The sequence below is a fragment of the Dendropsophus ebraccatus genome, chromosome 7 (assembly GCF_027789765.1).
Source record: "Dendropsophus ebraccatus isolate aDenEbr1 chromosome 7, aDenEbr1.pat, whole genome shotgun sequence".
NCBI lineage: Eukaryota > Metazoa > Chordata > Amphibia > Anura > Hylidae > Dendropsophus > Dendropsophus ebraccatus.
In genome coordinates, this window is record NC_091460.1 from 82,490,747 (window position 1) to 82,508,245 (window position 17,499).

General features: G+C 49.3%; 1 protein-coding gene across 1 annotated transcript in view; it reads right to left on the reverse strand.

Annotated features, from left to right (window-relative positions):
• Window positions 1–14,722: 14,722 nt before the first annotated feature.
• The window catches only part of KLHL2 (kelch like family member 2), a 121,483-nt gene continuing 118,706 nt past the window's right edge, over window positions 14,723–17,499 (reverse strand). Inside the window, exon 15 of the mRNA XM_069977838.1 lies at window positions 14,723–15,744. Within this exon, the coding sequence (XP_069833939.1) occupies window positions 15,716–15,744 (29 nt within the window). The 3' untranslated portion in view covers window positions 14,723–15,715. The remainder of the gene's footprint in view (window positions 15,745–17,499) is intronic.

Consider the following 17,499-nt stretch of genomic DNA (forward strand, 5'->3'; position numbering starts at 1 on the left):
ATCCTGCTGGAAGATGAAAATTCCATCTCCAAAAATCTTTTCACTACAGGGAAGCATGAAGTGCTTTAAAATTTCCTGGTAGACGGCAGCGATGACTTTGGTGTTGATGAAACCCAGTGAAACTACACCAGCAGATGACATGGCTCCCCGAACCATCACTGATTGTGGAAACTTCACACTAGACCGCAAGCAGCTTGGATTGTGCCTCTCCACTCTTCCTTCAGACTCTGGGACCTAGATTTCCAAATTAAATGCAAAATTTACTTTCATCTGAAATCAGCATCTTGGACCACTGATCACCAGTCCAGTTCTTCTTTTCCTTGGCCCAGATAAGACGCTTCTGGCGTTGTTTGGCCCATGTCCTGCAGATGTCTGTATGTGGTGGCTTTTGAAGCACTGACTCCAGCAGTAGTCCACTTTTTGTGAATCTTCCCCATGATTGTGTTGCATACTGGGGACCAAGGGACAATTTATAACACTTAGGAAGCCTCTGCAGGTGTTTTGGGTTAAATATTCAAATTTTCTGAAATACTGACTTTTGGGTTTTTCTTGGCTGTAATCCATAATCATCAACTTTAACATAAATAAATGCTAGAAAAAGTTCACTCTGTATGTAATGACTATAGAATAAATGAGGTCACTTTTTGAATTGAATTACTGGAAAAAAAAAAATGTTGATATTCTAATTTATTGCAAACCACGGTACCTTGGATAGTGTTGGAATGGTTGTATGTATTTCCACTACCAAAAACCCTCTGATCCTTCAGCCAACCATAAATCAACTGAACTATTGAGGCCAGGGCCGCCATCAGAAATTTCGGGGCCCCATACAGCCGGAGTGTCTGGGCCCCCCATTAACCAAAAAACATGGGACGTATTTTTGACTGATGTCTTTGAAGTAACTGGGTGGCTCTGGGATAATTCTGGAAAGCTGGGTCTCTTTGGATACATCTCACGCCAGCCAACTTCCGTGCACTATTAATTTAAATAAAAACGATGGAACCCAAGGGCCAGGGTCGGTTTTAGGTCAAATGTGGCCCTGGGCACAATTTAAAAGTGGGGCCTCAAGTGCTTAGACATTAAACCACTACACAGTCATAGTTAAATAAAGAAGGTGGTCTGAGAGGAGTGTTGCTGGGGTCTTAAAAGATCAGGAGCACAAGCCCCCTACATATGGCCACAAAATATATCTACGCATTGGTACCAAATAATACTGCTGGGATGTGGGGGCAGACAGGGTGCAGGGATCAGGGATGGGGGGTCAGACAGGGTGCAGGGATCAGGGATGGGGGGTTAGACAGGGTGCAGGGATCAGGGATGTGGGGTTAGACAGGGTGCAGGGATCAGGGATGTGGGGTTAGACAAGGTGCAGGGATAAGGGATGGGGGGGTCAGACAGGGTGCAGGGATCAGGGATGGGGGGGCAGACAGGGTGCAGGGATCAGGGATGAGGGGTCAGACAGGGTGCAGGGATCAGGGATGGGGGGTCAGACAGGGTGCAGGGATCAGGGATGGGGGGTTAGACAGGGTGCAGGGATCAGGGATGGGGGGTCAGACAGGGTGCAGGGATCAGGGATGGGGGGTCAGACAGGGTGCAGGGATCAGGGATGGGGGGTCAGACAGGGTGCAGGGATGGGGGGGTTAGACAGGGTGCAGGGATGGGGGGGTTAGACAGGGTGCAGGGATCAGGGATGGGGGTAAGACAGGGTGCAGGGATCAGGGATGGGGGGTTAGACAGGGTGCAGGGATCAGGGATGGGGGGTCAGACAGGGTGCAGGGATCAGGGATGGGGGGTCAGACAGGGTGCAGGGATCAGGGATGGGGGGTCAGACAGGGTGCAGGGATCAGGGATGGGGGTCAGACAGGGTGCAGGGATCAGGGATGGGGGGTCAGACAGGGTGCAGGGATCAGGGATGGGGGGTCAGACAGGGGAGGGATGGGTAGACAGGGATCAGGGATGGGGGGGCAGACAGGGTGCAGGGATCAGGGATGGGGGGGTCAGACAGGGTGCAGGGATCAGGGATGGGGGGTTAGACAGGGTGCAGGGATCAGGGATGGGGGGTTAGACAGGGTGCAGGGATCAGGGATGGGGGGTCAGACAGGGTGCAGGGATCAGGGATGGGGGGTCAGACAGGGATCAGGGATGGGGGGTTAGACAGGGTGCAGGGATCAGGGATGGGGGTCAGACAGGGTGCAGGGATCAGGGATGGGGGGTTAGACAGGGTGCAGGGATCAGGGATGGGGGGTCAGACAGGGTGCAGGGATCAGGGATGTGGGGTCAGACAGGGTGCAGGGATCAGGGATGGGGGGTCAGACAGGGTGCAGGGATCAGGGATGGGGGGTCAGACAGGGTGCAGGGATGGGGGGGGGCAAACAGAGCGCTGACAGAGTGCAAGGAGGTTGGGGCTGACAGGGTGCAGGGATTGCATCCCCCCCAGCACACATCATCCCCCCCCCCAGCACACATCATCCCCCCCAGCACACATGCACACATCATCCCCCCCAGCACACATCATCCCCCCCAGCACACATCATCCCCCCAGCACACATGCACACATCATCCCCCCAGCACACATGCACACATCATCCCCCCCAGCACACATCATCCCCCCAGCACACATCATCCCCCCAGCACACATCATCCCCCCAGCACACATCATCCCCCCCAGCACACATGCACACATCATCCCCCCCAGCACACATCATCCCCCCCAGCACACATGCACACATCATCCCCCCCAGCACACATCATCCCCCCCAGCACACATCATCCCCCCCAGCACACATCATCCCCCCAGCACACATCATCCCCCCCAGCACACATGCACACATCATCCCCCCAGCACACATCATCCCCCCAGCACACATGCACACATCATCCCCCCAGCACACATCCTCCCCCCAGCACACATCATCCCCCCAGCACACATCATCCCCCCCCAGCACACATGCACACATCATCCCCCCAGCACACATCATCCCCCCCAGCACACATGCACACATCATCCCCCCAGCACACATCGTCCCCCAGCACACATGCACACATCATCCCCCCCAGCACACATCATCCCCCAGCACACATGCACACATCATCCCCCCCAGCACACATGCACACATCCCCCCCCAGCCCACATCATCTCCCCCAGCACACATCATCTCCCCCAGCACACATCATCCCCCAGCACACATGCACACATCATCCCCCCCAGCACACATGCACACATCCCCCCCAGCCCACATCATCCCCCCAGCACACATCATCCCCCCCAGCACACATCATCCCCCAGCACACATGCACACATCATCCCCCCAGCACACATCATCCCCCCCAGCACACATCATCCTCCAGCACACATGCACACATCATCCCCCCCAGCACACATCATCCCCCCCAGCACACATGCACACATCATCCCCCCCAGCACACATCATCCCCCCCAGCACACATCATCCCCCCCAGCACACATGCACACATCATCCCCTCCAGCACACATGCACACATCATCCCCCCAGCACACATCATCCCCCCAGCACACATGCACACATCATCCCCCCAGCACACATCCTCCCCCCAGCACACATCATCCCCCCCAGCACACATGCACACATCATCCCCCCAGCACACATCATCCCCCCAGCACACATGCACACATCATCCCCCCCAGCACACATGCACACATCATCCCCCCAGCACACATCGTCCCCCAGCACACATGCACACATCATCCCCCCCAGCACACATCATCCCCCAGCACACATGCACACATCATCCCCCCCAGCACACATGCACACATCCCCCCCAGCCCACATCATCTCCCCCAGCACACATCATCTCCCCCAGCACACATCATCCCCCAGCACACATGCACACATCATCCCCCCCAGCACACATGCACACATCCCCCCCAGCCCACATCATCCCCCCAGCACACATCATCCCCCCAGCACACATCATCCCCCCAGCACACATCATCCCCCCCCAGCACACATCATCCCCCAGCACACATGCACACATCATCCCCCCAGCACACATCATCCCCCCCAGCACACATCATCCCCCAGCACACATGCACACATCATCCCCCCCAGCACACATCATCCCCCCCAGCACACATGCACACATCATCCCCCCCAGCACACATCATCCCCCCCAGCACACATGCACACATCATCCCCCCCAGCACACATCATCCCCCCCAGCACACATCATCCCCCCCAGCACACATCATCCCCCCAGCACACATCATCCCCCCCCCCAGCACACATCATCCCCCCCAGCACACATCATCCCCCCCAGCACACATGCACACATCATCCCCCCCCCAGCACACATCATCCCCCCCAGCACACATCACCCCCCCCGCACACATCATCCCCCCCAGCACACATGCACACATCATCCCCCCCCAGGACACATGCACACATCATCCCCCCCAGCACACATGCACACATCATCTCCCCCAGCACACATCATCCCCCCCCCCAGCACACATCATCCCCCCCAGCACACATCATCCCCCCAGCACACATGCACACATCATCCCCCCCAGCACACATCATCCCCCCAGCACACATCATCCCCCCAGCACACATGCACACATCATCCCCCCCAGCACACATGCACACATCATCCCCCCCAGCACACATGCACACATCATCCCCCCCAGCACACATGCACACATCATCCCCCCCAGCACACATCATCCCCCCCAGCACACATCATCCCCCCCAGCACACATCATCCCCCCCCAGCACACATCATCCCCCCAGCACACATCATCCCCCCCAGCACACCTGCACACATCATCCCCCCAGCACACATCATCCCCCCAGCACACATGCACACATCATCCCCCCAGCACACATCCTCCCCCCAGCACACATCCTCCCCCCAGCACACATCATCCCCCCCAGCACACATGCACATCATCCCCCCAGCACACATCATCCCCCCCAGCACACATGCACACATCATCCCCCAGCACACATCGTCCCCCAGCACACATGCACACATCATCCCCCCCAGCACACATCATCCCCCAGCACACATGCACACATCATCCCCCCCAGCACACATGCACACATCCCCCCCAGCCCACATCATCTCCCCCAGCACACATCATCTCCCCCAGCACACATCATCCCCCAGCACACATGCACACATCATCCCCCAGCACACATGCACACATCATCCCCCCCAGCACACATGCACACATGCACACATCCCCCCAGCCCACATCATCCCCCCAGCACACATCATCCCCCCCAGCACACATCATCCCCCAGCACACATGCACACATCATCCCCCCAGCACACATCATCCCCCCCAGCACACATCATCCTCCAGCACACATGCACACATCATCCCCCCCAGCACACATCATCCCCCCCAGCACACATGCACACATCATCCCCCCCAGCACACATCATCCCCCCCAGCACACATGCACACATCATCCCCCCCAGCACACATCATCCCCCCAGCACACATCATCCCCCCCAGCACACATGCACACATCATCCCCCCCAGCACACATGCACACATCATCCCCCCAGCACACATCATCCCCCCAGCACACATGCACACATCATCCCCCCAGCACACATCCTCCCCCCAGCACACATCCTCCCCCCAGCACACATCATCCCCCCCAGCACACATGCACACATCATCCCCCCAGCACACATCATCCCCCCCAGCACACATGCACACATCATCCCCCCCAGCACACATGCACACATCATCCCCCCAGCACACATCGTCCCCCAGCACACATGCACACATCATCCCCCCCAGCACACATCATCCCCCAGCACACATGCACACATCATCCCCCCCAGCACACATGCACACATCCCCCCCCAGCCCACATCATCTCCCCCAGCACACATCATCTCCCCCAGCACACATCATCCCCCAGCACACATGCACACATCATCCCCCCCAGCACACATGCACACATCCCCCCCAGCCCACATCATCCCCCCAGCACACATCATCCCCCCAGCACACATCATCCCCCCCCAGCACACATCATCCCCCAGCACACATGCACACATCATCCCCCCAGCACACATCATCCCCCCCAGCACACATCATCCTCCCCAGCACACATCATCCCCCAGCACACATGCACACATCATCCCCCCCAGCACACATCATCCCCCCCAGCACACATGCACACATCATCCCCCCCAGCACACATCATCCCCCCCAGCACACATGCACACATCATCCCCCCCAGCACACATCATCCCCCCCAGCACACATCATCCCCCCCAGCACACATCATCCCCCCCCCAGCACACATCATCCCCCCCCAGCACACATCATCCCCCCCCCCCAGCACACATCATCCCCCCCCAGGACACATGCACACATCATCCCCCCCAGCACACATCATCCCCCCAGCACACATCATCCCCCCCCCCCAGCACACATCATCCCCCCCCAGCACACATCATCCCCCCCAGCACACATCATCCCCCCCAGCACACATGCACACATCATCCCCCCCCCAGCACACATCATCCCCCCCAGCACACATCACCCCCCCCGCACACATCATCCCCCCCCAGCACACATCACCCCCCCCCAGCACACATGCACACATCATCCCCCCCCCAGGACACATGCACACATCATCCCCCCCAGCACACATCATCCCCCCCCAGCACACATCATCCCCCCCAGCACACATCATCCCCCCCAGCACACATGCACACATCATCCCCCCCCAGCACACATCATCCCCCCCAGCACACATCATCCCCCTCAGCACACATCATCCCCCCCAGCACACATCCACACATCATCCCCCCCAGCACACATCATCCCCCAGCACACATGCACATATCATCCCCCCAGCACACATGCACACATCCCCCCCAGCACACATCATCCCCCCAGCACACATCATCCCCCCCAGCACACATCATCCCCCCCAGCACACATCATCCCCCCCAGCACGCATCATCCCCCCCAGCACACATGCACACATCATCCCCCCAGCACACATGCACACATCATTCCCCCCAGCACACATGCACACATCATCCCCCCCAGCACACATGCACACATCATCCCCCCCAGCACACATCATCCCCCCCAGCACACATCATCCCCCCCCCTAGGACACATGCACACATCATCCCCCCCAGCACACATCATCCCCCCCAGCACACATCATCCCCCCCAGCACACATGCACACATCATCCCCCCAGCACACATCATCCCCCCCCAGCACACATCATCCCCCCCAGCACACATCATCCCCCCCCAGCACACATCATCCCCCCCCAGCACACATCATCCCCCCCAGCACACATCATCCCCCCCCAGCACACATCATCCCCCCCCAGCACACATCATCCCCCCCCAGCACACATCATCCCCCCCCCCAGCACACATCATCCCCCCCCCCAGCACACATCATCCCCCCCCCCCAGCACACATCATCCCCCCAGCACACATCATCCCCCCCAGCACACATCATCCCCCCCAGCACGCATCATCCCCCCCAGCACGCATCATCCCCCCCGGCACACATGCACACATCATCCCCCCAGCACACATCATCCCCCAGCACACATGCACACATCATTCCCCCCAGCACACATGCACACATCATCCCCCCCAGCACACATCATCCCCCCCAGCACACATCATCCCCCCCCCCAGGACACATGCACACATCATCCCCCCCAGCACACATGCACACATCATCCCCCCAGCACACATCATCCCCCCCAGCACACATCATCCCCCCCCAGCACACATCATCCCCCCCAGCACACATCATCCCCCCCCAGCACACATCATCCCCCCCCAGCACACATCATCCCCCCCCCCCAGCACACATCATCCCCCCCCCCAGCACACATCATCCCCCCCCCCAGCACACATCATCACCCCCCCCCAGCACACATCATCCCCCCCCCAGCACACATCATCCCCCCCAGCACACATGATTACACACACATCTACACTTACTTGCTGGGAAGCTCCAGGACCCACGTGCTTCCTGTTTTCCTCCTGCTCCTCACACAGCGGCCCCTCCCCCTTCTCCTCCGACATCAAAAGCTGCCAGAGAAGGTTGTGTGGGGCGGGGGAGGGGCCCGGGGGAGTGAGGAAGAAGAGGGGGCCCTGGGAGAGTGAGGAGGAGGCCCTGTGTCTTCCTGCCTGTGCGTACAGCTGTCAAGAGCTTACACACAGGTAGGCTGGACTGCCGGGCCCCCCTGGATGCTAGTTTTAGCCCGGGCCCCTGACAATTGTACCACCAATACTGCCCTATTGGCGGCCATGATTGAGGCATTAAGGCTAGGTTCACACTACGTTTTTGCGAAAAAAAAGATAAACTGATGAAAAAAAAAAGATGCAACTGTGTGCATCTGTTTTGATTTGTTTTTCCATTGATTTAACACTTTTTTTTTGTCCCATCAATCTAAGGCCCTTATTTATAACAACCACTTTCTTCTTGTTCAATAATTTTTTTTCTTCCATAAATGTAGTTAGGGTGAAGCATTTCCTCCATATATCAGTAATAAAGCACTGGCCCTATTAGATAAGGATGGTCGAGGAGATGTTGGAGGTCACTATTTGTTAGTTTGCTTCTGGGCTCAAAGAGTCCATTGTGTAGTGGGAGATCTGTGCTGTTCCCTTCCTGGATGCTGGTTGATTGTTTATGAGCAGCAGTGTAATGTGAAGATATCCTGTGTAATATAGAGGGGGAGAAGCCATAAGTAGTGTAGCAGTAACCTCTGTCCTCAATGTGGTGTTTTCTCTCTGGGAGAATATTGTGTTTTTCTTCAGTGTGCTATGGCTGCAGCAGGCTGTGTGTGTTTGTGTGTGCGCGCTCTATGACTCCAGCAGGTAAATGTGCAGGCTATGTCTTCAGCAGGCTCTGTGTGTGCGTGTGCGTGTGTGTGTGTGTAAGAGGGAGGCAGAAATTAAAGGGGTATTCTGGGCAACAGTGAAACATCCGAGGGGGTGGTCAGAATGTTTTGGGAATGTTTTGGGAGTCGTCCTATTTACCCTGCCCTGTGGTGCTGCAGTGCTGAGTCACGGCTTGTGGTCCCTCGCTGGGGTCCCGATCCTGTTCTGTCACAGCCCCACTCAGAAATGCCCATTCAGCCAATCAGTGACTGAGGCAAGACACAGCGGCAGTCACTGACTGGCTGAGCGGGTAGTTCCTGTGGTTTTTCTTTGTGTACGGTGAATATTTGTTAGAAACATATAAGATGGGATGGTTTGCACCCATCACACATAGATACACAGGTACTTGGTGAGGAATTCAGATTGTCTTTGGACAGACATTTAAACTAGATGGGGTCAGAAGTATAATAGAGAAGGAGGATTTCTGTCCCCGACCAGTAAAGACAAATACTGTAAGTGTATTCGGATTTGCGAAAGCGCAGTGGTTGGTGCTTTAGACACAGTGGTTGGTGCAGTAGATGCAATGGTTGGTGCTGTAGATGCAATGGTTGGTGCTGTAGATGCAATGGTTGGTGCGGTTATTGTTTGTAAGGAAGATGCTGTTGGTGCGGTAGATGAAGTTGGGAATAAAGGTATTATGAAGTTTAGTAATCTTCGGGCAATGTGTACGAATGCTCGCAGCTTAGGAAACAAGATCTGTGAGCTGACGGCCATTATGTCTAGAGATGATTTGGACCTTGTTGCTGTAACAGAGACCTGGTACAAAGAGTCTAATGATTGGGACATAGTTATACCGGGATATATTTTGTACAGGAAAGACAGAGCAGAGAGAAGAGGAGGCGGGGTAGCCATTCATGTTAGGGATAGTCTTAAATCGACAGTCATCCAAAATACATTTAACCCCTTAGCGACCCATGACGTATCTGATACGTCATGGTGCCGCTCGGGGTGTTCAGAGAGGGGTCCCGCCGGGACCCCGCTCTGAACGGCGCTGATCCCGGCTGACATGTGCCGGCGGGGAGCGCCTCTATTAGCCGGCACGGGTCCCGTTGCCGCGCCGGCTAATTAAGCCTCTAAGTGCAGCTGTCAAACCTGACAGCTGCACTTAGATGCTGTGCTCTCCGTGTCCCTGGTGTCTAGTGGAACGGATCTCCCCCCCACGATGCGATCGCGGGGGGGGGGAGATCCGTTCCTTTGCCCGTGCCGGGCCTCAGCGTCGGAATGACGCTGATCCTGGCTCGGCAATAGATTGCTATGGCCTGCAGCAGGCCATAGCAATCTATGACCGATCTGATCGATCTTTGCTGTGTATATACACAGCATTGATCTCTATAAGAGATCAATGCTGTTTATATACAAGTCCCCCAGGGGGGCTTCTAGTTAAAGTAAAAAAAAAAAGTAAAAAAGTGTTTTTATTAATAAAAAATCCCCTCCCCTAATAAAAGTCCAAATCACCCCCCTTTTCCCATTTTATAAATATAAATTAATAAATAAATAAACATATTTAGTATCGCCGCGCGCGTAATCGGCCGAACTAATAATTAATCACATTCCTGATCTCGCACGGTAAACGGCGTCAGTGCAAAAAAATTCCAAAGTGCAAAATTGCGCATTTTTGGTCGCATTAAATCCAGAAAAAATGTAATAAAAAACGATCAAAAAGTCGTATATGCGCAATCAAGGTACCGATAGAAAGAACGCATCATGGCGCAAAAAATGACACCTCACACAGCCCCATAGACCAAAGGATAAAAGCGCTATAAGCCTGGGAATGGAGCGATTTTAAGGAACGTATATTTGTTAACAATGGTTTGAATTTTTTACAGGCCATCAGATACAATAAAAGTTATACATGTTATATATCATAGTAATCGTAACGACTTGAGGAACATGCATAACAAGTCAGTTTTACCATAGGACGAACGGCGAAAATGCAAAACTCCCCGAAATCAAAACAAATTAGTTTTTTTTTCAATTTGACAGCGCAAATGATTTTTTTCCGGTTTCGCAGCATATGTTATGGAAAAATAATGCCTGTCATTGCAAAGTACAATTGGTTTCGCAAAAAATAAGCGCTCATATACGTCTCTAGGTGAAAAAATGCAAGCGCTATGGACTTTTAAACTTAAAATGGAATAAGCAAAAGCGCAAAAACGAAAATTGCCTTTGACCTTAAGGGGTTAAAGAGCTGGAGACTCTCTGGGTTTGTATGCAGTCCAAAGAGGGATCTGTTATTAGGATAGGTGTTGTCTATAGGCCTCCGGGGCAAAGTGAGGACTATGATAACATGCTGATGGATGAAATTACTAAAATGTCATTATAGGGGGAAATTGTAGTTATGGGTGACTTCAACATGCCAGATGTGGATTGGAATATCCCTTCTGCACTTAGATATAAAAGCAAGAATATAATAGAGACCCTTACAGGGGCATCTCTAAAACAGCTTGTGAAGTCACCAACCAGAGAAGAGAACAATCTAGATTTAGCATTTACTAATGGGGATCAGGTTTCTGAAGTTAGAGTGGAAGAAAATTTAGGTTCCAGTGACCACCAGTGTTTATGGTTTGACGTACAAACTGACTGCGACTGCGTCCAATCCCATACTACAACAAGAGTATTGAATTTTAGGAAGACAGATTTTAAGAAAAAGGGGGAGTATTTAGATAAAGAATTAAGAGGGTGGGATAAAACAAAATTTAAAAAAATGCCATATTAAAGGCAACTAGACTACATGTACGAGAAGTTAGCAAAAGTAAAAGGAAGAAGAATCCATTATGGTTTACTAGAGAGGTTAAGGCCATTGTAAAGGGAAAAAAGGCAGCGTATAGGAAGTATAAGGAGACTGGAAATGAAGCTGACAGAGAGACGTATAAAAGTAAACAGAAGGAGGCAAAGCAGATGATAAATGCTGCTAAAGCCTCAAAAGAAGAAGAAATGGCAAAATCTGTTACTGCGGGGAATAAAATCTTCTTCAGATATATAAGTGACAGGAAGAAGAAGAAGAAAGGCTGCAGCATTACTAAAATAAGTAATGGGAAGAATACGTTTATTGATGGAGATAAGGCGGTCGCTGACTACTTGAATAGTTACTTCTGCTCAATGTTTTTAGAAGAAGGCCTTCACAATCACAGGATGGTTGGACACAGCATTGCCTCCAGCTATATGGGTTCAGCTCCAGTATTTTCAGAGGCTCAAGTTGCAGAGGAACTTGCCCGTTTAAAGCTGAATAAGGCGATGGGTCCAGATGGCATCCATCCCAGGGTTCTTAAAGAACTTGGATCTGTGATTGTTGCCCCCCTGACAGATCTGTATAACCAATCCCTGCTAACAGGAGATGTCCCCGATGATTGGAGAACAGCCAATGTTATACCAAACCACAAGAAGGGGAGTAGAGAAGAGCCCGGTAACTACAGGCCAGTGAGCTTAACATCTGTAGTAGTGAAAATGATGGAAACGCTTCTAAAAAAAAAAGATAATGGATCACCTAAGAATCAACAATTTGATGGATCCAAACCAACATGGCTTTACTGAGGGCCGATGTCAGACTAATCTCATTGATCTCTTTGATTATGCCACAAAAGTGCGGCATGAAGGTGGTGCTGTGGATATTGCCTATCTGGACTTCAACAAAGCTTTTGATACAGTTCCCCATAAAGAGCTGATAGAGAAGTTGGAGAAAATTGGACTTAATCCCTGGATAGTTCAGTGGATTTGTGGTTGGCTGAAGGATAGATATCAGAGGGTTGTTGTTAATGGTGTATATTCCGAGCAGAGACTGGTTACAAGTGGTGTGCCACAAGGGTCTGTTTTGGGTCCTATTCTTTTTGATATGTTTGGAAGTGACATAGGAGAAGGTGTGGTAGGTAAAGTTTGTCTGTTTGCTGACGACACAAAAGTGTGCAATAGGGTTGATATTCCTGGAGGTGTCAGTAATATGGAAAATGATTTAGCTTTGCTATATAAGTGGTCCAAACAGTGGAAATTGAAGTTCAACATTTCCAAATGTAAAATAATGCACTTGGGGATGAGGAATCCTCTATCAGAGTATCACATCGGCAGTACTGTGTTGGAAAAGACTTCAGAAGAGAAGGATTTAGGGGTAGTGATTTCTGACAGCCTTAAAATGAGTCACCAGTGCAACCAGGCAGTGGGGAAAGCAAATCGTATGCTGGGGTGTATAGCTAGAGGTATAACCAGTAGAAAGAGGGAGATTGTGATCCCGTTGTATAGAGCTCTCATGAGATCACATCTGGAATACTGTGTCCAGTTCTGGAGACCTCACCTAAAAAAGGATATTGATAAAATAGAACGGGTCCAAAGGCTGGCTACAAAAATGGTGGAGGGTGTAAGGCATAAACCATATCAGGAAACACTTAAGAATTTGAATCTGTATAGTCGGGGGGAAAGAAGGGACATGATTGAAACCTTTAAGTATGTTAAGGGACTAAACAAGGTTCAAGAGGGAAGTGTTTTTAGTAAAAAACTGAGCTTAAGAACAAGAGGACACAGTGAGGGGTTAGTTGGGGGAAAGATCAGAAGCAATGTGAGAAAATATAATTTTACTGAAAGAGTACTAGATACCTGGAACAAATTTCCAGCAGAGGTGGTTGGTAAATCTACAATAACAGAATTTAAAAACGCCTGGGATAAACATACATCTATCCTAAGATAATAAGAAAGAAAATACTAAAAGGGCAGACTAGATGGACCCAGTGGTCTTTTTCTGTCTTTTCTAGGTTTCTAAGATTGTTAGCAGAAAAAGACCACCTAGTCCATCTAGTCTAGTTCTGAGTTCATTGGGACTCAAAGTTCCTCTGGTGTCTGATTGGTGTTGGAGCTGTGGCTTACAGACTCCACAGCCCTGGCCTCAACACGAGGAAGTGTCAACCAATATATTACCTGCCACTAATCTCCTGCTCACTTTTAAGTAAATGTGTATACAATATAGTACAATGTATGCAAAGGCAAGTGTCACTGTCTCATTTCTTTCAACAATCTGCCAGGACAACAGGAGACTCATTGAGCTGCTGTATTTTATGCTTTGTTCCAAATAGTGTAAGGCCACATTCACACCCCTGTAGTGCAGCCTGTGGACTGCACTACGAATGTGCATCAGTAGCTCTATGCTTCAAAGGAGCGCTACATAAGCATTACATAAACATAGCAATCCAAGACTCAAATCCCAGTTTGCATTACAGCATATATTTTTTTTGTGGCACAGATCGCGGGCCCCGTCTACACTTATGGACATGTGAACAGGGCAATTGAATAACATTGGTCCTATGTTCTGTCTGCAATTGCGTGTTCAAAAATGTGGACAGAACTGTGGGCGTGTGAATAAGGCCTTAGTCCTCATCCACACATCAGTTTTTTTCAGGTATCAGTAATGTCCAGGAAAAACTATCAGTGATGCATCAGTTTTTGTGGGTTAGCAAAAATTGATAGGAGGTCAATAAAAGGACCCAGGGTGGAAGCAGCCCAGGGCACAGGGATAGTGCATTATTGTGTCATCCAGTAAAATTGACCCATTTATATTGGAACCTCTGTTATGAAAAAACAGACTGTATAAGGAACGGGTCAGTAGTCAAAAAAAATTTTTTTTTTCCCCCCAGTGAATCGGGATTCTGATTCACAGATAGAAATAACGGATGTGTGAATGAGGCTTAATTTCTATATATGGATTTCTCGGGACAACTGCCTCCCATTTTACCAATCATTATCTACCAATCAAAATAAAAACAGATTGAGATACAAACATTTTATTTAAAGAAATATGTTATCAAATGTAAGTACATTTGTGAGTGTTGTTAAAAAGGAAACCCATAATTGTTCATAGCAAAACAGATCTGGTAATAAACGCTTCCAGACACAGCTGATTTATGCTTTTTATGTAAAATAATTTACCTACACTGACAAATACTTAAATAAATCATGCATATTCACTTGATATCCACAAGCTTATTTGGAAAACTGAAAATCATCACCATGCTATAAAATTCCCTCATATAAATAAAGGAATTACAATGAAATTTGTGCAAATTTATACAAATCACATCATAAATAATTGATTCATAATTTATTTTTTCTATAAAAACATTTGGCAATGCTTTTTGTACAATCCCTTCCCAAATACCACTGACCAGGTCATGTGGCACTTTTTAAATATACTTATAAAAAATACTCAACAGTACTGGCAAATTTCCTAGGACTGTGCCAAATATAAATAGTGCAGTAACCCAACAGTTGGACCGCTTTGAAAAGCAGCAATTACAATTATACAGTACACGTATGCACAGACATACACACAGTTCAGATTTTATTCACATAGCTGAAAAAGCATCCTTGTATGTGAAAATATGACTCCTAACATTCTACCAATGTAGATTCCAAAAAGATATACTTCACTATAATGTTTAGTCCACTTCACCTCACCAAATACACATCACTTCAAATCCTTCTTTTTAATCACATCCTTTAGTCAACCGTGGTCAGCAAGAGCTGGATGGCATGAGAGCAGCTTTGTTAATTTTTTTTTGTCACAGTTGGGAAGAAAGAATTGTGTGAACAAATTTCACAAACCATATTAAAATCCAGACATCTGCTGCTCAGTACAGAAGAGCTCTGAGCAATACTTCAACCTAAGGTAATCTTCGGCGACTGCTGCGCTTTACTGCAGACGAAAAGCCTTTAATTTCCTCTGCCACAGCTTGTCGTCACAAGCAAGGAAGTAATGCCACACTTCACTTTATAACACTGCTTTCTGAAGACAAAAGCTCAGATCATAATGGCTTATCAATAACTGTAACACCTAGAGAAAAGAGAAGACACAAGCAATATAGTAAAGGGTAATGTATTACTTATCATGGATGTATTGACATAAAGGATAAAAGTGGAATAGTGCAATATTAAAATGTGGACTTTCCAGCCAAAATCTTAATGAATACATATTGTAGAGGCACTTTACAAGCTGAGTGAAAAATCATTTATGGGATTTTATGAAGAAATTTTAATTTGAAACGTCTGACATTTAAGTAATGTCAATTGTAACTACAGTTTTTATTTCTGTTTCGTGTCAACACAAGAATAGATCCACTATAAATGTCTCTATTATTTCTATGAATTTACACCAGGGGCTCCACGAACCTTGTTCGCAATGTCTGTGCAGCCTTTGCTTTAAAAGTGTAAAATAAACGTAAACGTGTGTGTGTGTGTGTGTATGTCTATATATATATTATAATATAAATATAATATAAATATATATATATCTCCACGCTCACCGGTGTCTTCCTGGCTTCTCCCCGCAGCCGCCAATGCAACTATAGAGCTGATATCTGAAGTAACAGGCTGCTCAGCAAATTACTGCCAGCAGCCACTGATTGGCTGAGCGGCCTGTCACTTCGAAGACCGGCTCTGAAGTTGCATCGGCTACTGCAGGGCAAAGTCAGGAAGACTTTACTATTTTCTTTACACAGTCATCAGCCGACGGTCACACATCGGTACGTGAAGCAGCGATGTGTGGCCGATGGCTGATGATTTTAGGTCAGGATCAAAAGATATCATCCAATGATTGCTGTCATCGGCTGATCGTTGTCTTTATTAGACAGAGCGATAATCCGCTGAATTGGCCTGATTCGGCACATTATTGCTCTGTGTAATATGACCCTTACCGCTCTATTCCTATGTCCTTCTGTGTATAAATATGTGATTCTTCAGTTGTTGTGTTACACCATGTCTGATGAAGAGACCATGTAGCCTTGAAAGCTCACATTGTGTCACCTTTTCCAGTTAGCAAATAAATCGTATTGGCTACAGAGAACTTTTTTCATCTTCAATTTTTATGCTTAATTCAGTTTTCAAGCATAAATTCAACAGTAAAAGGTGGTCATGCAAGACCCCAAGTCGTGTTATCTTGGGCCTCCTGGGCTTGGACAAATCCTACTTGGTCGGTGTGGATAAGGGTGGGCCAGTCTGTTTGCTAATGTTTTGGGGGAAAAATGATGACGATAATTAAGGAGATTGATATGTACTTGGAGATCATATATGAGAGGGGTCTTTTCCCTGGTTTGGCCAGTATGCTTATATGTGCTTCCAAGACAGTAAGTTGTAATCAGTTAAACACCTACAGGACGGGTGTAGGTTAGGCACTAAAACATTTATAGGCTATGTTCACACTATATATATTTGAGGCTGTATGTTTGAGGCTGTATAGCAACCAAAACAAGGAGTGGATTGAAAACACAGAAAGTGTGCTCTGTTCACATAATGTTGTAATTGAGTGGATGGACGTCATTTAATGGCAAATATGTGCTGTTATTTTAAAACAACGGCTGTTGTATTGAAATAATGGAAGTTATTTACCGTTATATGGCGGCCATCCACTCAATTTCAACATTGTGTGGACAGATCCTTTCTGTGTTTTCAATCCACTCCTGGTTTTGGTTGCTATGAGGACCTGACATGAGCACCAAATACAGCCTCAAATATACATAGTGTGAACCCAGCCATAAAATGCAAAAGACTATCCATCAGACCCTAGACTTTTACCTGTAGGGGTATCTTTAAT